General features: G+C 46.7%; 1 protein-coding gene across 1 annotated transcript in view; it reads left to right on the top strand.

The window, feature by feature from the left end:
• The window catches only part of SPAG17 (sperm associated antigen 17), a 1,802,643-nt gene that overhangs the window by 777,655 nt on the left and 1,000,157 nt on the right, over nucleotides 1–24,831 (top strand). The window contains exons 14-15 of the mRNA XM_085620708.1: nucleotides 2,963–3,113; nucleotides 20,977–21,195. Coding sequence (XP_085476834.1) covers nucleotides 2,963–3,113; nucleotides 20,977–21,195 — 370 coding nt within the window. The remainder of the gene's footprint in view (nucleotides 1–2,962; nucleotides 3,114–20,976; nucleotides 21,196–24,831) is intronic.

Below are 24,831 nucleotides of genomic sequence, written 5' to 3'. Positions count from 1 at the left end.
GAAGATTCATGGGGACCCCTGCAAACCAGGTAGGGCTGCAAGCTAAGGTGCTTTGAAGACTCATGGGGACTCTACAAACCAGAGCTGCAAGCCAAGGTCCTTTGAAGACTCATGGGGACCCCGACGAACCAGGTAGAACTGCAAGCCAAGGTCCTTTGAAGACTTATGGGGACCCCTACGAACCAGAGCTGCAAGCCAAGGTCCTAAGAGGACTCATGGGGAGCCTACAAACCAGGTAGAGCTGCAAGCCAATGTTCTTTGAAGATTCGTGGGGACCCCTGCAAACCAGGGAGGGCTGCAAGCCGAGGTCTTTTGAAGATTCATGGGGACCCTTACAAACCAGGTAGAGCTGCTAGCCAAGGTCTTTTGAAGATTCATGGGGACCACTAGAAACCAGGTAGGGCTGCAAGCCAAGGCCCTTTTGAGACTCATGGGGACCCCTACGAACCAGGTAGAGCTGCAAGCCAATGTCCTTGGAAGACTCATGGGGACCCCTACGAACCAGGTAGAGCTGCAAGCCAAGGCCTTTCAAAGACTCATGGGGACCCCTGCGAACCATGTAGGGCTGCAATCCAAGGTCCTGAATGGACTCATAGGAACCCCTACAACCCAGGCAGGAATGCAGCCTAGGTCCTTTGAGGGCTCATGGGGACCCCTACAAAGAAGGTAGGGTACAAGCCATGGTCCTTTGAAGACTCGTGGGGACCCATAAAAACCAGAGCTTCAAGCCAAGGCCAGAGGCGCCTACAAGGGAGGACTGCAATCCAACCTCGAGGTGTGTTCTGCTGGAGTTCATCTGAAACAGCCCTGTAGGCGCTGACCTTACGTGGAACGGCAGGAAGAATCCACCAGGTTGGACCATCTCTTTACGGTGGCTTGAGTATTATGGGCTGTGAAGTACAACATTTTCTAAGGATGCTTTTGTTTCTCCTGCCAGCCCTTCTCATCAAGCTGACTAGGTGATACAAGGTGAAAAAACTAAGAGGCCCCAACACTTCCCCAGCCTGCAGACCATTGTCCAGCTTTCACAACCACAGTCCTCCAGTCCTGTGGGTGATGTATGCGCAAGTCAATGATCAGTACAATGTCCCCACTGTGGGCGTAGAATGACTCTTCCCCTGCTTCTTTCCTCACCAACCACCCCCCGTCACCCTGAAGCCAGCGATCGACAACTGGACAGCCCTCACCACTGAAGACACACTGAAGACGATGAAGTAAATCCTCTCCGGGGCCCCCACGGACCTCTGCCCCTACCACATTTTCAACAGAGCCGCTCACACCATCGCACCCATGCTCTGCCACACCATCAACCACTCCCTTGCAACCGCCTCGTTCCCCGATGACTGGAAACACACTGAAATCAACCCCCTCCTGAAGAAACCTTCGGTGGACCCCACCGAACTCAAAAACTACAGACCCATCTCCCTGCTCCCGTTCCCAGCGAAAGTCGTCGAGGAAGCCATCAACAGCCAACTCGCCACATTCATCGAAGAGCACAACATCCTCGCCTCCTCCCAAACCGGCTTCAGCGAAAACCACAGTACGGAAACCGCCCTCCTCGCCTCAACAGATGACATCCGCACCTTACTGGACAAAGGAGAAACAGCAGCCCTCATCCTCCTCGACCTCTCAGTGGCGTTCGACACAGTCTCTCACCGCACCCTAATACGCAGACTCCACGACGCAGGGATCCAAGACAAGGCCCTCAAATGGATCCACTCCTCCCTCCCCGGCAGAACGCAGCGGGTCCGACTCCCCCCTTTCCTCTCGGACCCTACACCTACCACCTGCGGAGTCCCCCAGGGGTCCTCCATCAGCTCTACGCTCTTCAACGTCTACTTGGCTCTGCTCGCCCCCATCGTCAGAACCTACGGACTCAACATTGTGTCATACACAGATGACACCCAACTCATCCTCTGCCTATCCAACAAACCCAACACCACCAGACACAACTTTCGAGAACGCATGGAAGCTGTCGCCAAATGGATGAAAAACAGCTGCCTACAACTAAACACCAACAAAACAGAAGTACCCATCATGGGCCCAAACCCCGACACCTGGAACGACACCTGGTGGCCCCCTGCCCTCGGAAGCCCGCCCACCCCCACGGACCACGCACGCAACCTGGGAATCATCCTGGACTAAGAGCTCAAAATGGACCGCCAGATCAACTCCGTCTCGTCCTCCTGCTTCCACACCCTCCGCCTCTTATGTAAGACCTTCAAATGGATCCCACTTGAACACAGAAAGACTATCACTCATGCCCTGGTCACCAGCAGGCTTGACTACGGCAACGCACTCTATGCCGGAATAAACAAAAACCTCACCCGCAAGCTACAGAACATCCAAAATGCCGCTGCAAGACTGGTCCTCAACCTGCCAAGACTGCCACATCTCCCAGCACTTGCTCACACTCCACTGGCCCCCCATCGAAGCTAGAGTCACCTTCAAGATGCTAACCCACGCTCACAAGGCCCTCCACGACACCGGACCAGCATACCTGAACAGCCGACTCAAATTCCACGCACCCCAAAGAACCCTACAATCAGCCCAGCTCTCCTATGCCGTGGTCCCCCGCTCAAGAAAGACCAGATCAGGAGGCTGCTCCTTCTCCTTCGACACGGCCAGAGCCTGGAACAACCTTCTGCTCCACCTCAGACAGACAACATCGCTCCCCATCTTCGCAAGAAACCTCAAAACCTGGCTCTTCGACAGACCCCCTCCTTGATGGACTGGAACCTGCGATCCCCAGCGCCTTGAGACCCTTACGGGTAAGTAGTCGCGCTTAACAAACACCCGATTGATTGATTCCTATGACAGCCATCCAATCAGATGGATTCTGCTTCTGGTGACAGGATGGCATCTCCTGACAACAGAGGAGGCGAGATTGAGACTGTAGGCTAAGTTCTAGGTGGCATCTTAAAGGTTGTGTAACTTCTGCTGTGTCTTGCTCTTCTTTCAGATACCAGATGACCCAGACCCTGCCAAAATTGAGCGAAACATGTTGGAGAAACTTCCCCTGATGGAGCTGCTTCACTTCACACCGTCGCGCCCAAGCATTACCACCAAGCGCCTGGCCCAGATCCACGAGCTCATGCACTACTGCACCAATGGTGACTTTTCTATATATTCGTTCTCTTCGTATCGAAGGCTTGATCATTGTACTGGTGGGTGGGTTCGCACATTAGAAGCCTGCTCATGTGTCAGGATGTTGTAGGGTTACCGTCTGGTGGTGGAGAGCACATTCTTAACCGTAACAGGCTTATGCTATGGCTGGCCCTCTGCAATATTCCTTCCTCCAGTTACTCTAAATATTTAGTTACATATGCACAGTGTTCTAGTATTTCTTGTTGCAAAACCCTAAATGGGTTTGTGTTTCTATTCCTAATTTTTGCCTCCTCTGAGGGCATGATACTAGCCTTGACCCAGGTGGGCTTCTGTAAATTGACCCAGCTGTTCACCCCTGTGGAGACGACACGAGTGAGTCCTAATGGCGTGACCTTGGGCATTTCTCTTCTATTGGAAGTGGAACTTTCAACTGTATTCCTGGAATGTGGTCCTGCAGCCTCTGCCAGCCTTTATTGGCAAGTGATGGTGTGTGAGGGACAGGGAGAGGGATGCCGAAGTCCCAAAATGATGAATTACTTAGAAAAGTATCTGATTTCCACCAGAAGGCCGTAGTCCACTGCTTGCACCTATCCAACAACAACTAAATCTAACTCAAACACCATGGGGCATAAATCGAAGAGCGTTTTAGTGGTCGATAACGGTCCAGAGCACAAATTGTAGTTCGGTAACATGTTATTGAATCGCAATTTGTGTTTAGCGATTTGGTATTTGGAGCTGCGTGTTTAGGGCGTGCCTTTCTAATACCAATTCGCAATGGGATGTATGAACGTTTTGAAACCAATTTACGGTTGCAAAACATTCATTTTTTAATGACACCTCAAGGGTGGTGGTAACCCTTCACAAATGGGTAGGGGCCCCATCCCCTCTGTAAATGTTGATACAAATATTTTTTAAGAGCATGCAGTGCTCCAAGGACCACTGCCTACTTTTTTTTAAATAGATCGTGTTTGCCTTTAAAAACAAAAGGGGTGCATAAAAAAAAGATTGCTTTATCAAAAAGCAATTACAGTCATGTTGGTCAGCAGGCCACCATCCCTGTGATGGCAACGAATCCTAATGGGTCGCAAATTGCGACCTACCTCATTAATATTCATGAGATAGGTCTAGTGCAACCCCATTATGAATCTCTATTATTAACTTGTACATTAGGAATTGCGATATCCTAATTAGGAACACGTAATCCCTAAATTCTATACTGTCAGAGTCCCACAATTCTTACCTTATACTTGTGAAGCGATCTTGCAGAGGTGACATGAACCACAATCGCGGTCTCCCACCTTACCCTAGTAGATGCGTGTGTACTGACCAGGATGGAGATGGGACTGGGGGTCGAAGCTGGAGATGGGGAAAAGATGTCTTCCTGTGTGCCAGACTGAGCGTCTCGCTATGTCCCCGGATTCCCTCAAGAAACTCGGTCTGGAATGGAAGAATAGGGGAACAAAATTTACCTTTGCTGCACACCAACTCCCTTCTGTAATAAGGATTACAAGCCACATATACGACAGTAAGGTTGCCTCATATGTGATACCAAGGAAGTCATCAGCAAGAACTGCAAAAGAACAAGCGCTCCTGTGCGTATACTAGGACATTGTTAAGTACTCCAGCGCACCTGAAAATGTATGTGTAAACGCTCCTGCGTTATATGTATCCCAAAACAAAGTGCCAGCGCTCCTACGCGTGAAGACCAAAATCAAAAGCCAGCGCTCCTGCACAAATAATAAAGAAGAACAGTATGTGATAATCCTAACCCACTCCTGTGTGTACAGATCAGAGAAACCAAGGAACAAGGCTTCAGTGAGGACAAACAGGCAAGGGGAATGCCTGCTAGTACTGACAGTCTCGCTTCTTCGAATAGCTAAGTGCAGCCGCACTTCGCTAGAACAGGCAACCAAGGAACAGCGCTCCTGCGCGTCCCTACCTTGGGCACCAGCATGTCAACGAAGTAACAGCAGGCCCTCCCAGAGCTCCTATTACCTGTGAAAGGACGTGCGTGGTCTCTCCGTCTCGTCCGATGGTGGCAGCGGTGTTAATCCAAAGCGCCTAAGCAGCGGGACCTGCCGGCTGTTATGCGGTTCATCCCAGAAGCGCCGTGACTGCAGTGGCGTCTTCTTTCCACCACTGAAGCTAGACCGCCAACCCGACTCCACAACGTGAAGCCGCAATCATGCTCCGTGTTCGTACGGAGGTCACGTAGCTCGTCTGTAACCATGACCTATACATATAGCCCTATGTTCTGTCCAGATCATGTTCGTGTCTTGAAAATCTCTCCTGGCCGGTAAAGGCAAGCTCTGACCGGAATCCCGCTTGGCTTCCATTTACCTGTTCTATCTGTGGATTATCGAAAAGTTCTGTAAAATCTGCAACAGAATTCTGGAAACCTTGATTAAAGCATCAGCTGCTGATGGACCCCTATGCCACAGACTTTGGTCTTCTTTAGGCAAGGACCCAACCATTTATCTAACCTTATGAAGCTTGGGCTGAATGAACCCTGGACTAGGTCCAATAGTAGAATTGTTTGCCATGTTTACCCCTACATCTAACTCCAGTTGTAAGCGCCTAAAATAGATCTCTTTTCTTAAAGGCTAACTGAATGGTCTCCTGGTCACTGGCAGCGGATTGTGCACGGTGCCTGGTTCTGCAGCACACGGCAAAGAAACATTGTCAGTACCTCTGTATGCCATCTTGGGGTCATTTGAGCTGTCATCAGTGATATCATCAGTGATATCTTTAACATGCCATCGGTGATGTCATCAATGATATCTTCTGACATGCCATCAGTGATGTCATCAATATCTTTAAACATGCCAAAAGTGAGGTCATCAATTATATCTTTTTACATGCCATCAGTGATGTCATCAATATCTTTTAACATGCCATCAGTGATGTCATCAATGATATCTTCTGACATGCCATCAGTGATGTCATCAATATCTTTTAACATGCCAAAAGTGAGGTAATCAATTATATCTTTTTACATGCCATCAGTGATGTCATCAATATCTTTTAACATGCCATCAGTGATGTCATCAATGATATCTTCTGACATGCCATCAGTGATGTCATCAATATCTTTTCAATCTTTAGCACTTCCCTATCTGTCACCCCTTGATTACCTAAACTTCCACATCACAGAGCCAGCTCTGGCCATACTTCTGACAACCACTTCCCAGCAGGTTTTTCCCTGAATACTCTTGCGACACATACACAATCCCTCAACTAGTACCCCTCTCTCTATGCAAGCCCCTCTTCAAGGGCTCTATTCCCTCTATCTCTCCTACTTCCGATCCTTCCTCCCCTACCTCGACCGTTGTTCCTTTTAGTGCAACACGTCTCTTTACCTCTCACACTCTCGGTCCTCCCCACCACATAAAAAAAAAAAAAATTCCTACCTATCCTTGGCCTCTTTCGACCTCTCCTCTGCGTCCACGCCTCTCCCCTCCCATCTCACCTCCCTCCTCTCCGTACGTCACTCCACTTGGGTGGACGTCATGGAGCGTGCAGGTACACACACCTACAGCATCATCTATCCCCCTAACCTATCTAAACAATCTGCCAAACGCTTCAAACATAATTTTATTAAACTTCACCCTGAAACGCTCTTCGCGGACCCTTATTTCTCACCTCGTACTGGAATCACTACCACAGATTTCATTTTCCACACGAAGAGAAGAGCCCAATGGAGAAAAGCATTCCTCTCTCACGATCTCCTCTACTAGGAAAACCGCACATGGAACAGCACAGCCTTCGTTACTTCCCCCTCCCAACTATTTCAGGCGACAGCGACCATCACCATCTACAATAACGGCACCATCCTCATTCAGGCCTCGGATCATAATCTAAAACTCTTAGACACCATCTTCCCCACCATTAAAAACCGTGTGTCTATATCACAGCTGCCCTCTCCACCCCCCCCGCGGCAATTCAGTCTGGATTAATCCCCCCATCCTTACTTATAATCTCTCACCATCTCCGCCTGGCTCCAGTCCTTCCCACACTCAACCTACCCCCGTCTCCCACACTCAGCAATTAACCTCACCTTCAACGCCTGGTGCCTCTATCTCCCCTACCCCACTTACTCCCCAGCCACCTCCAACACCATTGCCTTATAGCTCTCTCTCCCCCACGAGCACCCCTCCCCTCCATACCCCCCCCGGCACTGCACCTGACCCACTAACCCTACTGCCCAGCACGACTACTCCAACCTATGCGCCCCACTCAGAGGGGGAATCCATTCCTCTGGAGCCCTCCACTCCTCTCCCCCCATATAATCTTTATCCCTCTGACTCGTTCCCTTCAGCCACCTCCCTATCGCATGACCCGGCCTCACCTGACACCTACTCCCCTCAACGTTGTCTCCCTACTCCACAGAGACTGCGTGATAATAATGTCTCACCTCCCCCCCTTTTGGCTACTACGCTCCTTTCTGAACAAACCACCCTCCATCCTTTCCCCATTCCTGTACAACGAGCAGCATCCACAACCTTACAACCCCTCACTCAGCCTCCGACAGACACAACACACCCTCCTACATCTCACTCATCCACATCAGACCCCAGAATAGACGAAATTATGATCACCTTGCACCAAATTAAAGCGGAGTTACATTCTTTCAAGGTGATGCTGTCGAGGCATTCACTGCGCTTCACACCATCTAAGTCATATAAGTCACACGAGCACTTGGACCTCATTCCACTTGCCTCTAAAATGCCCCCTCCATGTTGGAAAACAGTTCCTTCCCACAGCGCTCGTACACGCCCTATGTGCACCACCAATTTACTCTCGGAGAGCGATCTCCTCTCTCTTCTGCACTCTTACGAACCCTCCCTCCCCAATTCCCTTCCATCCTCTCAGACTACCATCCCGACTATCCCCCTCAACCCTCGCAGACCCGCCACACACAACAACAGAGGAGTCTGTGCTAATAACGTTAGAAGAATACTTGTACCTCCAGATCCCTCTTCTTCCCTCTCTGCACCCCATCTGAAATGCACTCTTCTAAACTGCCGATCAGCCTCCAGACATGCTGCCGACGGTTGTATGACATAATTTCGACAGACAGAAAATCGACCTACAAATATATCACAACAAAAATATCGATGTCAAGAATATCGACATCCTATCTACAACATGGTAAGTACAAAAATATCAAATTAAATATCGATGTCAAAAATATCGTTATTAAAAATATCGTTTTTCTTTTACTTTAAAAATATATGTAAAATAAACCAAATTATACTTAGAAATTAAATAAACATAATTAAATATATTGTATAATATTTAAAATGTATAATTAATATTTATAATTTAATAAAACTTTAATTAAACATATACATATAATATATAATATATATACTTACTTAATAATTAATTTTACTAATAATTTCTGTAACGTATAAATTATTAAATGTTTTTAAAAATTATGAATACATCTATACACATAAAATAATAACATTAATAAATATTTAATAATTACATATAGCAAATAATATTCAATATTTTTAATGTGAATAATTTTTATTATTAATGATATATTAGAATAGCAAAAATAATACAAAACATATGAAATATCAGGCACAATAAAACTACTAGTCCAACTCCAACAAAAACAACAGTAAGGAAAATGTTGGATACCGTAGGGGTAAAAATTACTATTCCAACTCCAAAGAGTGCAACAGTAGGGAAAGCGTTGGATAGCGTAGGGTTAAAATTACTATTCCAACTCCAGAGAGTGCAATAGTAGGGAAAGCGTTGGATAGCGTAAAGGTAAAAATTACTATTCCAACTCCAGAGAGTGCAACAGTAGGAAAAGCGCTGGATAGCGTAGGGGTAAAAATTACTATTCCAACTCCAGAGAGTGCAACAGTAGGGAAAGCGTTGGATAGCGTAGGGGTACAAATTACTATTCCCACTCCAGTAAGTGAAACAGTAGGTAAAGCGCTGGATAGCGTAGGGGTAAAAATTACTATTCCAACTCCAAAGAGTGCAACAGTAGGGAAAGCGTTGGATAGCGTAGGGGTAAAAATTACTATTCCAACTCCAAAGAGTGCAACAGTAGGGAAAGCGCTGGATAGCGTAGGGGTAAAAATTACTATTCCAACTCCAAAGAGTGCAACAGTAGGGAAAGCGTTGGATAGCGTAGGGGTAAAAATTATTATTCCAACTCCAGAGAGTGCAATAGTAGGGAAAGCGTTGGATAGCGTAAGGGTAAAAATTACTATTCCCACTCCAGTGAGTCCAACAGAAGGGATAGCGTTGGATAGCGTAGGAGTAAAAATTACTATTCCCACTCCAGAGAGTGCAACAGTAGTGAAAACGCTGGATAGCGTAGGGGTACAAATTACTATTCCCACTCCAGTAAGTGAAACAGTAGGGAAAGCGCTGGATAGCGTAGGGTTAAAAATTACTATTCCAACTCCAGATAGTAAAACAGTTGGGAAAGCACTGGATAGCATAGGGATTCTATAAACACAATAACCAATTAAATAATTAGTTATAAAAAAATAGCATATTAATAATTAATTTACAAAATATGTATTATTAAATACCAATTATTTAAAATAAATATTTATATAAATACCTTTAAATTACATCCCACACTATTCCCCCTTTAACACACAACACACTACACATACAAAATACACAATACATTTAAATATCAGTTTATCTATTATTTACAATTAATAATACATTCTTTATAATTAATATACTTATTATTTACAAATGTATACATATTAACTACCAAATTACGATTATTCACAAATTAGTTATTAATTAACAATACATTAATTAGCAATAACAACAAATAACATGAAATAATAAATTATTTATATTTACTATATTTAACGTACTAATAACAATTAATTACCAATTAATAATTAATTAACAATTAATTATTATTAATTACAAATAAATAAAAATTATCAGTAATTATTTGAATTTAATTACATCCCACCCTATTCCCCTATAAACCCACAACCCACTACACATAAAAATTCACATAATTAATTTAATCATCAATTAATCACTTAATAAAATTAAATCACCAATTAATTAGTAATTAACAATTAATTAATTAACAATACCAATAAATAAATATTAATATTAAACTAATTATAACTTATATAATTAACCAATTAATAAAATTAATTTACAATTAATAATTAATTAACAATTAATTAATCAATTAATATATTTAATTAACAATTAGTAATTAATTAACAATTAATTAATCATAAATACCAATTAAACAATACATATTTATTAATTAATTATAATTAAATTACTTCCCACCCTATTCCCCTATAAACCCACAACCCGCTCTGATACTAAAACGCTAAATTATATTTTAAATAATTTTTAATCTCTAAACATTTATTTTTAAATGTATTAAAATACATTACAATAATCTTTAACATACAAATAAAATACATATTAAAATACATTACACTAATAAAATATCGATATTCTTGACATCGAAATTTTTGATTACGATATTACTTACATCTATATTAATGACTTCGATATTATTTACTTCGATAATACTTACCTTGGGGTCGATATTCTGTCCATCGATATTCTTGACTTCGATATTCTTTACCTACGATATTTAGAACTCGATATACTTGTAGGTCGAAATTTAAAACTCGATATTTAGACTGCTCACCGCTGCCGACATAGCTGACCTCATCATCTCCCAGGAGCTTGACATCCTATTTCTTACGGAAACCTGGTTAACAGATTCATCCACCCCAATACTCGACATCCTAGTTCCTCCTAACTACGACATCATTAGACTTGATAGATCTGACAAGATAGGGGGCAGTATAGCTTGTATACATCGCAGTAGCATCACCATAAACAGAGCCATTTCGCCCTTTTTCACAACATGCGAATACCTATGCCTAAACATTTGCTGCAAGGGCAGACCTGTTTGCTCATTCCACATCATCTACCATCCCCCAGGAGACAACCTCCTCTTCATCGAACACCTCATGGATTTGATCTCCTCTAACAACGGGCGGCAAAATACCCAAATATTCCTAGGCGACTTCAATCTCCATTGGAATGACACTAATGACTCAGGGGTCAACAGTTTCAAAAACGTCCTGGATGATCTAGCCCTCATCCACTCCTGCAGTAGTCCTACACACATTAAAGGATCAACCCTTGATCTCATTATCTCCAAAGCTGACGTCATCCAGGTGGACTCGATCCACCCATGCGACTGGTCGGACCATCACATTATTGCCTTTCACATCAAAGAAACCTTTAAATTCAACTCATCGCAACCAACAAAACCAAAGATCTGGAAAAGAGACCTGAAAAAAATCAACCCCAACTCAATCCCAGCCTCCAGTTATAACCTGCTCCAGCCCCCTGTAAACACCTCTGACGTCCATGTTCTCATGAATCACTATCTCAACGCTATGACCTCGATAATTAATGAGGCCGCCCCCCTGCAACTTAAGAGAGCTCCCATTAAAGATTCCAAGCCCTGGTACAACGCTCTACTTAATGAGGACAGACGAGCCCTCAGATCCTCAGAACGCAACTGGAGAGCAGTCCCATCGGCTCTCCACCTCAAACTCCTTAGGAAAAAGAGAAATGCATACTACAGAAAAATTAAGCGCACTAAAGCTGACTTCTTCAGACACCAACTTGACCAAGCTAAAAACAGGCCAAAAAAGCTCTTCGAACTTGTCAAAAATCAAACCAAGGAAGCTCCCCAACAGGCCCGAGATCTACATCGCCCACAACCTAACTGTCAAGAGACGTACACTGAAGACGACCTAGGCAAGATTCTCAACAACCTGAAACCGGCCAATCATTTCACTGACCCCCTCCCGGCTAATGCAGTCAAAGCCCTTTCACCTTGGCTCCTTCCACTCTGGACCAAAATCATTAACAGCTCACTCCAACAAGGCTGCATCCCGGACTCCCTCAAAGTAGGCCGAGTCTCACCTATCCTAAAGAAACTCTCTGCTGACCCTAGTGACCTCAACAACTACCGTCCCATTTCCAATATCCCCACTTTGGCCAAATTGCTGGAAAAATGTGTAAACCGACAACTGACCAATCACATAGATCACTTCAACCTACTAAATAAACACCAATCAGGCTTCAGAGCGGGTCACAGCACTGAATCGGCCATGACACACATTCTTGATGATGCGCTACAAATCCTTGACCAGAATGGTTCGTGCTTACTCATCTTACTAGACCTCTCATCAGCCTTTGATACGGTCAAACACCAGAAACTATTAGATCTCCTGGAGCATAGGATGGGTCTGTCTGGCACAGTGCTAGAATGGTTTGCATCCTTCCTGCATAACCGTACACAAAAATTCAAGGTTAACAACGCGCTCTCCAATGCCTCCCCTGTATCTCTTGGGGTGCCGCAAGGGTCCGCACTCTCACCGTCCTTATTCAACTTGTTCATGGAACCGCTCACTGAAATCCTGCAAACTTCCAATGTTCAATTTCATATGTATGCGGACGACACACAACTATACCTCAAGATCAACTCCATAGAGGACATTAATTTGCTCAACTCCACACTCATGATCACCCAGTCTTGGTTATCAGAAAATCATCTCAAACTCAACGCATTAAAAACAGAATTCCTCCTCATAGCACCACCGGCCAAGATCCCTCTAATGCATGACCTGATCAAACAGCTCTCCGCGTTCAACGTACAACCAACTATCGTGGATTCTGCAAAATCCTTGGGGATCACTCTCGACAACAATCTCATGATGCAAAAACACATCAGTAACGCCACAAAGAGAGCTAATTTCCAGATAAGTACCCTAAGGAAATTGAAACCCTTCCTGCCACTCGAGGACCTCAAGTTGGCAGTACAAGCGCTAGTTCTCCCTTGTGAGGATTACGGAAGCGTCTCCCTGTGTGGCCTACCAAAAGCTGCAACAGCGCCCTTAAGAGCGTCTATCAACGCCGCGGCAAGACTCATCACTGGCTCGAAAAGAACTGCACACATTACCCCGGACTTAAAATCCTTGAACTGGCTTCCATTTGAAGCTAGAATCCACCTAAAAGTGGCGTGCATGACACATAAAGCCTTACACCACAGCTCTCCCAGCTACCTCGCGCAGACACTGACAATCTCTGGTGGTCTACGGACTTCCAGGAGTGCTGAAAACCTTTTACTGAAACCTCAAAGGTTCAACAAAAAGAAAACATATAATCGATCCTTCTCTGGGATGGCGCCCAAAATTTGGAACACTCTTCCCCCCGAAACCAGACGGAATGCCTCCTCCGCGGCTTTCAAAAAAGAAGTCAAAGCGCTTCTCATGGCAAAATTTACATGAGCACTTTCCCCTCAGAACTGAGTTCTCTAGTTCCGGTCATATTTGACAGCACCATACTGTAATTCCTCTATACTACTATATTTGGTCTATCAGTGATGTCATGAATGGTATATTTTAACGTCAGTGATGTCATGTGCAAGGCCATAAGCAGTGCATGACCGAGGTGTGAAGCTTGACCGGGGTTCACACTCCCTTGCTCCTAAAGCTTCTGTGGGGTCTGTGACTCCGGCCAGGATTCACAGATCTCGCAAGGCCATGAGTCCTGCCCTGACCTCCGGAAACCCTCCAATTCCCATGGGGTCCTTGGGTGCCAGGATGGCTCCCTTACCCTCCTATTTTCCCTTTGACTTTTCCAGGACGTGGGGATCAAGTCTCTGTGTCATGTAATTACAGCAGCATTATTTGTCTCCGGTTCTTGGCCAGCCAGTCAGAATGTTCCAAAACTGGCTTCATGGATCTCTGGGAATTAGCGGTCCAGATGTCTCTAAAATTCAACCTCTGCACTCCCAGACTGGGAAACTTTTCAACGCCAATTCCTTGAAAACTATTGAGTGGATTGACACCAATCCAAAACAAAGGCACTTTGGTGAGTAAAGTTCTACTTTCATGGCAGGAAGCAAACAGCGCTCTCATATTTAAATGGGTATTCAAAGGATGTTACTGATTGATTGGAGTCTGAGCTCTTTTTAAACAGCAACCACAATCCTAGTCAGGATAAGAAGAGGCAAGCCCTAATTTAACCTGTGCTCTCCCTCTGGAAGCTGGGCACAGAGCAGTCAGGCAGTATTTGTGCAACGCTTCAAAGAGTAAAACACAAAAAGATTCCACACCAGGTTAGATAAATAGAACAAAAGTTAATAAATAAAACAAGACTAAAATGACGAAAATCCAATAAGTCGAATTTGAGATATGAATTTTTACACAATAGACTGTAAAATAGCGCTTAGTAGCAGTAAGCACTTACTTTGGATATCTGGTCGCGCCAGACCAGGACAAAGTCAAAAGTTCAAGCGAAGCATAATGGAGTGAGAGATGTATACAGGGACTCATTGAGGGACGCTGAACAAAAGTACCTTGATCCAGTTGGCGTCCGCGTCGAAGATGCGGGCTGCAGCCAAAGCGACGCGTTGGTGTCGATCCACGTCGTGGTGGCGATGCACCGGTCTGGATCCGCGCAGCAGCCGCGATGGTTCAGCTCTTGTGGAGATTCATCGTCGAGGATGCCGTCAACGGGGATCCAAAGACCATGTCCCAAGAAGAGCGTCACACTGTGGTGGTTCCGAAGGCGATGCGTTGGGGGTCTATCCGCGTAGCAGAGGCGATTCGCTGATCTGCTCTTTGGTGCAACAACCTCATACAAAATGTTGATGAAGTCCCTGGATGTCCAATGCAACCACCAGCAGACGTAGGTCTTGGTGTCTACTGCATCTGTGTCAACCATCTGCACTCATCCACATGCGCCATCATGATCAGTCTCTTGTAGGGAAGGCTCCCTCCTTTATACCCCGGGTAGTTACCACAGGACCTTTATCAGCGTCTTCCACCTCCATTGCCCACCGCCTTACCAGGCCTCTCCCTGCCCTCCCATTGCACTTTTGCAATTTCAGTAACTTCAGTGGTGGGAAAATAATGAGATCTAGGTGTGAAGTACAAAAGATGACATTTCTGATGAGTCCGGTGGCGTCTGTTACCGGCGCGTCTTCGTTCACAGGCCCCTCGTACAGATCAGTCGAAGCTCAGGAGTGCCTGGAGCAGACACCGGTAGCGTCTGTTACCTGCGCGTCTTTGTTCACAGGCCCCTCGTACAGATGAGTCGAAGCTCAGGAGTGCCTGGAGCAGACACCGGTAGCGTCTTTTACCGGCGCGTCTTCGTTCACAGGCCCCTCGTACCGATGAGTCGAAGTCCAGGAGTGTCTGGAGCAGACACCGGTAGCGTCTGTGACCGGCGAGTCTTCCTTCACAGGCCCCTCGTACCGATGAGTCAAAGTCCAGGAGTGCCTGGAGCAGACACCGGTAGCGTCTTTTACCGGCGCGTCTTCGTTCACAGGCCCCTCGTACAGATGAGTCGAAGTCCAGGAGTGCCTGGAGCAGACACCGGTAGCGTCTGTGACCGGCGAGTCTTCCTTCACAGGCCCCTCGTACCGATGAGTCAAAGTCCAGGAGTGCCTGGAGCAGACACCGGTAGCATCTGTGGCCGGCGCGTCTTCGTTCACAGGCCCCTCGTACCGATGAGTCGAAGTCCAGGAGTGCCTGGAGCAGACACCGGTAGCGTCTGTTACCGGCGTGTCTTCGTTCACAGGCCCCTCGTACAGATGAATTGAAGCTCAGGAGTGCCTGGAGCAGACACCAGTAGCGTCTGTTACCGGCGCGTCTTCGTTCACAGGCCCCTCGTACAGATGAGTCAAAGTCCAGGCATGCCTGGAGCAGACACCGGTAGCGTCTTTTACCGGCGCGTCTTCGTTCACAGGCCCCTCGTACAGATGAGTCAAAGTCCAGGCATGCCTGGAGCAGACACCGGTAGCGTCTTTTACCGGCGCGTCTTCGTTCACAGGCCCCTCGTACAGATGAGTCAAAGCCGAGGAGTGCCTGGAGCAGACACCGGTAGCGTCTGTTACCGGCGCGTCTTCGTTCACAGGCCCCTCGTACAGATGAGTCAAAGTCCAGGCGTGCCTGGAGCAGGCACCAGGAATCAATCAATCAGTATTTGTTTAAGCGCGACTACTCACCCGTGAGCGACTCAAGGCGCTGGGGGTTTGGGGGGGCTGCAGGTCCTGATGAGCACTCAGAGTCAGAATAGAAAAGGACTGACTGCAGTGTGAAGAGCCTGGCCCGGACACTCACGCGCAGGCGAGGAGCTGCCTTCTGAAGCCGGCAGCAGGCATCCTCAGAAGCGCAATGACCATCCATCCATAGGCCAAGAATGCACGTTCTTGCTAAACTTTCTCCACCAAAGCAAACCTTGAGCGCTCTTGAGGCAAAGAGGACAGTTATGAACTTCAGGGACGCCTCACCCTGTTTGCTGAAAATATTCCTCTTTCCCCTCCGGCAGAGTCAGAACGTGGATTTAGCTTTGGGAGAAACCAGTCAGTCTCTTCTGGGCAGTCCAGCCCTTATGTCAATCCATACATAGACACATCTTACCTGACTTCATGACGCCGCGTGGTAGTCAGCCCGTACTGTATGAAAAGCATGGCTTGGCTCTTGAAATGCACATTACAGAGCGCGCGCTGTGTGCTGCTCGCCTGTTCTGGTGGATGGTGTTTCTTCTGCACCCTGTCCTCCACAGACAGGATGCAGGGACCTGAAAGAGGTCTCAATTCATCATTTATTGTCACCTCGTAATCCCTCGAGAACACATGTTCATGTGCTACTTCAAACCTGCTAGACGGCCTCTCAGTGGTTTTCGCCAGTGTGGGCCACCTACGTTTCCTCAAAATACCAAAGGCCACAAGTATAAAGCACTTTGCAGTCACAAACCCTGTGATTCACAAAGTCCCAAGGTTTGGAATGGCAATATGGCTTTTTACAATGTACAAAACCCTTTTGCTACTTTTTGTAACTCTTAAAAGGGCTTTGGGACCCATATCAAATCAGAAAGAGGAGGGGACGTGACCCAGGCGACCCTCCTTTATATGAGTGTAAAGCTATAGAGACCTCAGTTGTGATTACAAAGCACTGACCAGTTACAGACCCTGCGCCGATCTGAGTTGTGGTAACTGAAGTCCAAAGTGCAGCTTCCGGGTTGGTGGAAGGTCCTGGCAGCGCCGGGAGCAGCTGAAATTAATCTTGGGGACCCCTGCTTGCTACCCCTATGCGTCCCCAAACTGAAAACGCCCTTCTTTAAGGGAGCACCTTTCTCTTTAATGAAACAGGCTGCATAAAAACAAAGTTTCTTGTTTGGATGCAAATGCAGGGATGGCGGTCTATTTTTCTTTGAAGGGTTCCATCCTGAATTAACAGCCAATCAAAAGAGGTCCAGACTGCAGCTGTCTAAATATTTATAAGGCGGGATGTCTCACAACCCCCTGCGACGTAACCACTTGCAATGCGACCTATTAGTACATGGGTCGCATCGCAGATTGCATTAGTACATGGGTAGCATCGCACATTGCATTAGTACATGGGTCACATCACAGATTGCATTAGCACATGGGACACATCGCAGATTGCATTAGCACATGGTTCACATCGCAGAATGCTTTAGCACATGGGTCGCATCGCAGAACATGGTTCGCATCGCAGAATGCTTTAGCACGTGGTTCGCATCGCAGAATGCTTTAGCACATGGGTCGCATCGCAGATTGCATTAGCACATGGTTCGCATCGCAGAATGCTTTAGCACATGGGTCGCATTGCAGAGTGCTTTAGCACATGGGTCGCATCGCAGAATGCTTTAGCACATGGGTCGCATCGCAGAATGCTTTAGCACATGGGTCTCATCGCAGATTGCATTAGCACATGGGTCGCATCGCAGATCGCATTAGCACATGGGTCGCATCGCAGATTGCATTAGTACATGGGTTGCATCGCAGATTGCATTAACACATGGGATGCATCGCAGATTGCATTAGCACATGGGTCACATCGCAGATTGCATTAGCACACTGGTTGCATTGCAGATTGCATTTACACATGGGTCTCATCGCAGATTGCATTAGCACATGGGTCGCATCGCAGATCGCATTAGCACATGGGTTGCATCGCAGATTGCATTAGTACATGGGTTGCATCGCAGATTGCATTAGTACATGGGTCGCATTGCAGATTTCATTAGCACATGGGTCGCATCGCAGATTGCATTAGTACATGCGTTCACAAACCACTCTGGTTTGTAAATTGCACATCCTGATTTGCAAGAGGGGTCCACTCTTCCTTTCCCTGTATTATTTCCAATTCGAAAAGGGTGACAAATGTCATTTTAAGATTCAGAAAGACTTTTCCAACTTCTAAAAAGCACTTTTGCGACACAGACCGTGTGGTTTTGTAAATATTTTTGTACATCAGAGCATTGCTTCCTCAGACATGGAGATCTATGACCTATCAGCAGCAGGGTTGTAGAGACCGGATCTCCCTCCAGCACATCAACAGATCTGAAATAAAAGCATGTACTGAGGCAGGCCAACCATGTGTCAGAAGGGCCTCCAGCACTCTGAGAAGCTCCCATCAGATCTTGTCCTTCGTGGACTACCCACGGATTCCCGCCTAGACTGTGCCAAGGGACCTCCTTCGGCTCACAATGCATCAACTCACTCTAGCTGCCAGACAAATTCATAGGCCCCGATGACCAATGTCCCGTAGGAACACCAGGAAAACAAGGGCAGTCAACAACTAGCTAGAGTCCTGCAAATCAACAAAACCTTAAGGCTTCTCCCCAATATAGGATTGTTTCAGAAGGCACTACACAACAGTTTGTTGCACGAGGCACGAAGCGATTCAACGCCACGCCTGCATGGAGTAGCAGCCCAGCCGGTGGAGCTGGAAGCTCGCTCTCCTTGTCTCAGAGATCAAATGCTGAAGGATGGTACTCAAAGTCCAGGTGGGTTAACCCACCAGCACTGCGATATGGGCAACAAATTATTGGAGGGTGCCTGATCCTTCCTACAACTGTGGGTGCCTCCATATATAGTGCCTGCATGCATGGCAGCGTGTATTCTCACACTCTATGCAGCACCCACGCTTGTGTGGGCTGAAGCTCTACACAACTATTCTACTTTGTCTTCTATCATCCCATCACAGGAAACAACATCACTGGGTTTCCCATCATCCATCTGCTCGTGAAGTGACATCACTGGTTTTCCCATCTTCCATCTGTAGAGGTAGTGACACCACTGGTTTCACACCCAGAGCACCGTGCAATCCCCACTGCCCCTAAGACCTAATTAATGGTGACTGCAGCAGAGACGCATGCAGCGGGCACACCAAAGGCAAGCCCGCCTGCGTCCTTCCACTCCTGGACAGCGCCTGTAAGCCTGGCTCTCCCCCTACCCACCACTGCCCTGGAAACCTCCTATGCGCTCTCAACCCCAGCCGCCACTCACCGCACTGCCCCCATCACTGTCGCAACTCAATTTCCCATCACAGTCGAAGAACAAACCCTGACCTTGTGCCATTCCATCACCACTGTTGAAATCCTGCTAGGATGAAGAGCGTCCAGAAAGGGGCCCCATCTGAGCCTTACCTCACCACACCTTCACCAAAGGACTCCTACCCATCAGCAGAGCACTAACAATGGTCCGCAGGGCCTCAACTCAGCACCTGCACATCTGGAAACATGCCACCATTATGCTCCTGCTCAACAATCCATCCACTGACCCAACCACGCTTTTGAGCTACAGACCCATCTCCCTCCTACTGTACTCGGCAAATGTCTTAGAGAAAATAATTAACCGGTTCACAGACCACCTCAGGAACCACCAGCTCCTTGATGCTTCGCAGTCCAGATTTAGGTCCAGCCACAGCACGCTTTGCTGCCATAAACTGCATACACTTGATCCTTGACAAAGGAGAAACAGCAGCCCTCGTTCTCCTGGACCTCTCTGCAGTATTTGATACGGTCTCACACCCTGTCCTCATCAGGGGCCTTCATGAGATTGGCATACAAGGAACCCCTCTACTCTGGATCTGCGCCTTCTTAATGGATAGAACACAAGCTGTCAGCCTGGCACCAAACTCCTTGGAAACCCATAAACTGTGTCTAGTCAAGTTGTGGTTCTTTTACCACTTTCTTAATATAGGGTTTGGTCTCCCCCAGGGGCCCATTGTATATTGTGCTATTTACTGTCGTTTTAGAACTGTATTATTGTGTAACTTGGACTGTAATCTCATAAATAAATACATATATTTTATGTATACCTTGTGTGGTTGTCCTTTCATTTAGTGATTCAAGCGGTTATAATCAGGTAAAACAAGCTCCTTTACACTCCTTCAAGACTTAGCCTGAAGGCTGCTCTCCAGAGCTACCACTAGGATAGCTTTCAATAAAGGTTGTCTTTAAACCTATCATCAATAAGGGGTTGTTTGGACTGATACAAGGTACCCACTTTAACTAGTGGACAGCATATGCCAGGCCACCTTCTCACAGTGAGTTTTAAGAAAACACATAATATAAACTACTAGAATAACCCTACCAGCCACACGTTCAGAGGGCACCCACAAACCTGTTCTTCAGTTGCTTCATCAAAGCTTCGAAGCGCTATATAAATGGTACATAGATGAAGCTGCTACATTCCAACAACCCAGAATGTGCTTTGGGCTTCACGGGGGTGTGGAGAGTGCTATGTACATGCCAACACAATACAATATCAGAAGGGCTCAAAGTCACAGGTAAGGAACATTCACATTCTGCAGCCAAGGGAGTTTTGAAAGGTGAGCTGCAGGTAACATCTAGTAAGTACATTTTACCAGAAAGAAAGTTATTCGGGGCTCTAAGGGTCTCGCTGTAGCTGGGTACTGACTTTTCAAACTTGGTGACCAGTATCATCAGAGGGCCATGTCCTCGCTGCGATGTTCTCTTTTACAGAGTTCTTTAGCTGGCCGGAGGTAGAAAGGGCCTTCAAGCTGTTCACCTTCGAGAGCATGAAGCTGAGGTGCTTGGACATACATGGAGAGATGGAAGAGCTGGGCAGCAGGCGTGATGGCCACTACATACCCTGGGATGATCCTGCAAGGTTTGGGCGGGAGGCGAGAAGAGCATCCTTCGTGAGGAAGATGTATGAACACGAGGAGCTGAAAGCTGCAGGTAAGCGCTCCTTGCATCAACCTCCAGCCATGCACAGCCATTGTTGGGACCACATCTGAATCCAGGGTGCGTCACCAGTTCTGGAGCTGCACTTACTTTCTTGGCGTCGCAATCATGAATGATTCTGTGTGTTTGCAGCAGGAATATATGTATGTCCTAGAGCGGAGCTGAAATATATGCATGTCCTAGAGCGGAGCTGGAATAGATGCATGTTCTAGAGCGGAGCTGGAATAGATGCATGTTCTAGAACGGAGCTGGAATAGATACATGTTCTAGAGCGGAGCTGGAATAGATACATGTTCTAGAGCGGAGCTGGAATATATGCATGTTCTAGAACGGAGCTGGAATAGATACATGTTCTAGAGCGGAGCTGGAATAGATACATGTTCTAGAGCGGAGCTGGAATATATGCATGTTCTAGAACGGAGCTGGAATAGATACATGTTCTAGAGCGGAGCTGGAATAGATACATGTTCTAGAGCGGAGCTGGAATATATGCATGTTCTAGAACGGAGCTGGAATAGATGTATGTCCTAGAGCGGAGCTGGAATAGATGCATGTTCTTGCTCTAGAGTGGAGCTGGAATAGATGTATGTTCTAGAGCGGACCTGGAATATATGTATGTTCTTGCTCTAGAGCAGAGCTGGAATAGATGCATGTTCCAGAGCGGAGCTGGAATAGATACATGTTCTAGAGCGGAGCTGGAATAGATGCATGTTCTAGAACGGAGCCGGAATAGATACATGTTCTAGAGCGGAGCTGGAATATATGCATGTTCTAGAACGGAGCTGGAATAGATACATGTTCTAGAGCGGAGCTGGAATAGATACATGTTCTAGAGCGGAGCTGGAATATATGCATGTTCTAGAACGGAGCTGGAATAGATACATGTTCTAGAGCGGAGCTGGAATAGATACATGTTCTAGAGCGGAGCTGGAATATATGCATGTTCTAGAACGGAGCTGGAATAGATGTATGTCCTAGAGCGGAGCTGGAATAGATGCATGTTCTTGCTCTAGAGTGGAGCTGGAATAGATGTATGTTCTAGAGCGGACCTGGAATATATGTATGTTCTTGCTCTAGAGCAGAGCTGGAATAGATGCATGTTCCAGAGCGGAGCTGGAATAGATACATGTTCTAGAGCGGAGCTGGAATAGATGCATGTTCTAGAACGGAGCCGGAATAGATACATGTTCTAGAGCGGAGCTGGAATATATGCATGTTCTAGAACGGAGCTGGAATAGATACATGTTCTAGAGCGGAGCTGGAATAGATACATGTTCTAGAGCGGAGCTGGAATATATGCATGTTCTAGAACGGAGCTGGAATAGATGTATGTCCTAGAGCAGAGCTGGAATAGATGCATGTTCTTGCTCTAGAGCGGAGCTGGAATAGATGTATGTTCTAGAGCGGACCTGGAATATATGTATGTTCTTGCTCTAGAGCGGAGCTGGAATAGATGCATGTTCTAGAGCGGAGCTGGAATAGATGCACGTTCTAGAGCGGAGCTGGAATAGATACATGTTCTAGAGCGGAGCTGGAATAGATACATGTTCTAGAGCGGAGTTGGAATATATGTATGTTCTAGAGCGGAGCTGGAATATATGCATGTTCTAGAGCGGAGCTGGAATAGATGCATGTTCCTGAGCGGAGCTGGAATAGATGCATGTTCTAGAGCGGAGCTGGAATAGATACATGTTCTAGAGCGGAGCTGGAATAGATGCATGTTCCTGAGCGGAGCTGGAATAGATGCATGTTCTAGAGCGGAGCGGGAATAGATGCATATTCTAGAGCGGAGCTGGAATAGATGCATGTTCTAGAGCGGAGCTGGAATATATGTATGTTCTAGAGCGGAGCTGGAATATATGTATGTTCTAGAGCGGAGCTGGAATATATGCATGTTCTAGAGCGGAGGTGGAATAGATGCATGTTCCTGAGCGGAGCTGGAATAGATGCATGTTCTAGAGCAGAGCTGGAATAGACGCATGTTCTAGAGCGGAGCTGGAATATATGTATGTTCTTGCTCTAGAGCGGAGCTGGAATATATGCATGTTCTAGAGCAGAGCTGGAATAGATGCATGTTCTAGAGCGGAGCTTGAATATATGTATGTTCTTGCTCTAGAGCGGAGCTGGAATAGATGTATGTTCTAGAGCGGAGCTGGAATATATGCATGTTCTAGAGCGGAGCTGGAATAGATGTATGTTCTAGAGCGGAGCTGGAATAGATGTATGTTCTAGAGCGGAGCTGGAATATATGCATGTTCTAGAGTGGAGCTGGAATAGATGTATGTTCTAGAGTGGAGCTGGAATAGATGCATATTCTGGAGTGGAAGCGCGCCTCGTGTGGGGTAATCTTTACTTGTGCTCTTTGGTGTACACCTGCCATTTAATCCTGCACTTCTGACACATAAGACATCGATATTTTAATCTGATTTCTTCCCCCTCATGTGGAACAATTATACACTTCTATGCTGCATCATCCGTCAGTTGCATAAGGACGGGGCATCTTATTGAGTTGTCCTTCAACGCTCTCAGGATATCACTTATGTGCCGCCCAAGCTCACCGGGCTGCGGTCAGGATGCTAAACAAACCCGGGGTGCATTTTACGGCTTTTAAGAACTGGCCTTCCAAGGTTTGGGCTCATTTTACCTTACTGATGTAGGAGCCCTGAAGGAGTCTTTAGAACAACTTTGTGACCATACTCAGGTGGAACAGACCCCCCCGGTCACTACTCGCGTCATCAGAGTGACGCTGTGGGAAGCAGTGGCGGTGTGTTACACACAGGAAGAAGTTAGAGTGGTCAATCTACCCCCTCTTCGACCTTAGGATCAGAAGAGTGCCTGAGGCCAAAGGCAACGTCTGAGATTAGTGTTGAGCAAACGCTGGGGGCATCAACAGGTCTGTCTCTGGAGGTTCCACCAGCTGCCTTTCTGTTGAGTCATTCAAACAAGAGACTCGGTCATGAACTGCAGACCGGTGTCTTGTTATATTTACATATTATTTCACTGCCAGTTCCTGCTTCTGTCTTTCCCAGTATTCAGATGACTTCCACAGAGACGTTGAGCAATGCAGTAAAGAGGCTCCTTGGGCGAGCCGCAGGTAGCCTCGGCCACACCTGAGTGATACCTTCTTCTGCACTATTGGGCGGTGCTCATGGACTATATTTGCCCCGTACAGAGAGTATCCAGGGGTCCTAAGCGTCTTTATGGCTGGAGTTGCTCCTCTTTGTCTCAGTGTCGAACCTACCAGAATGACAGCATTTGGTGGCCCGTAGCCCTCGTCATCCTTGGTTCCTCCTATGGGTAACTTAAATATGGTTTCATTCTCCTCGGCCAGTGATCTCACCGATGCATCCCTAATGCATGTCTACCGCATGCTGCAGACTCCATGATAGTGACTGCTGCATTACTCAGGATGACAGTCCAGGGAGGAGAGGGTCCCTCTTTCATCGGGAGGGAAGATAGTGTGCAGCATCACCCCTACAATCCCTTGCCCACATCTGAGCCTCCCTTCCAGCACCAGTCCCAGCTCCAGACCACTTTCATCCTGGCATTCAAACCAAGCCAAAGAACCCAAAGTGCCAACTGCTTGGTGAGTTGTACCCCACCTCTGAGACCTACATCCAACCTTTGCCT

This window comes from Triturus cristatus, chromosome 8 (genome assembly GCF_964204655.1).
Source record: "Triturus cristatus chromosome 8, aTriCri1.1, whole genome shotgun sequence".
In the NCBI taxonomy this organism is placed as follows: Eukaryota; Metazoa; Chordata; class Amphibia; order Caudata; family Salamandridae; genus Triturus; species Triturus cristatus.
Note: the sequence above shows the minus strand (reverse complement) of the source record. Positions and strands in the feature narration are given on the sequence as shown.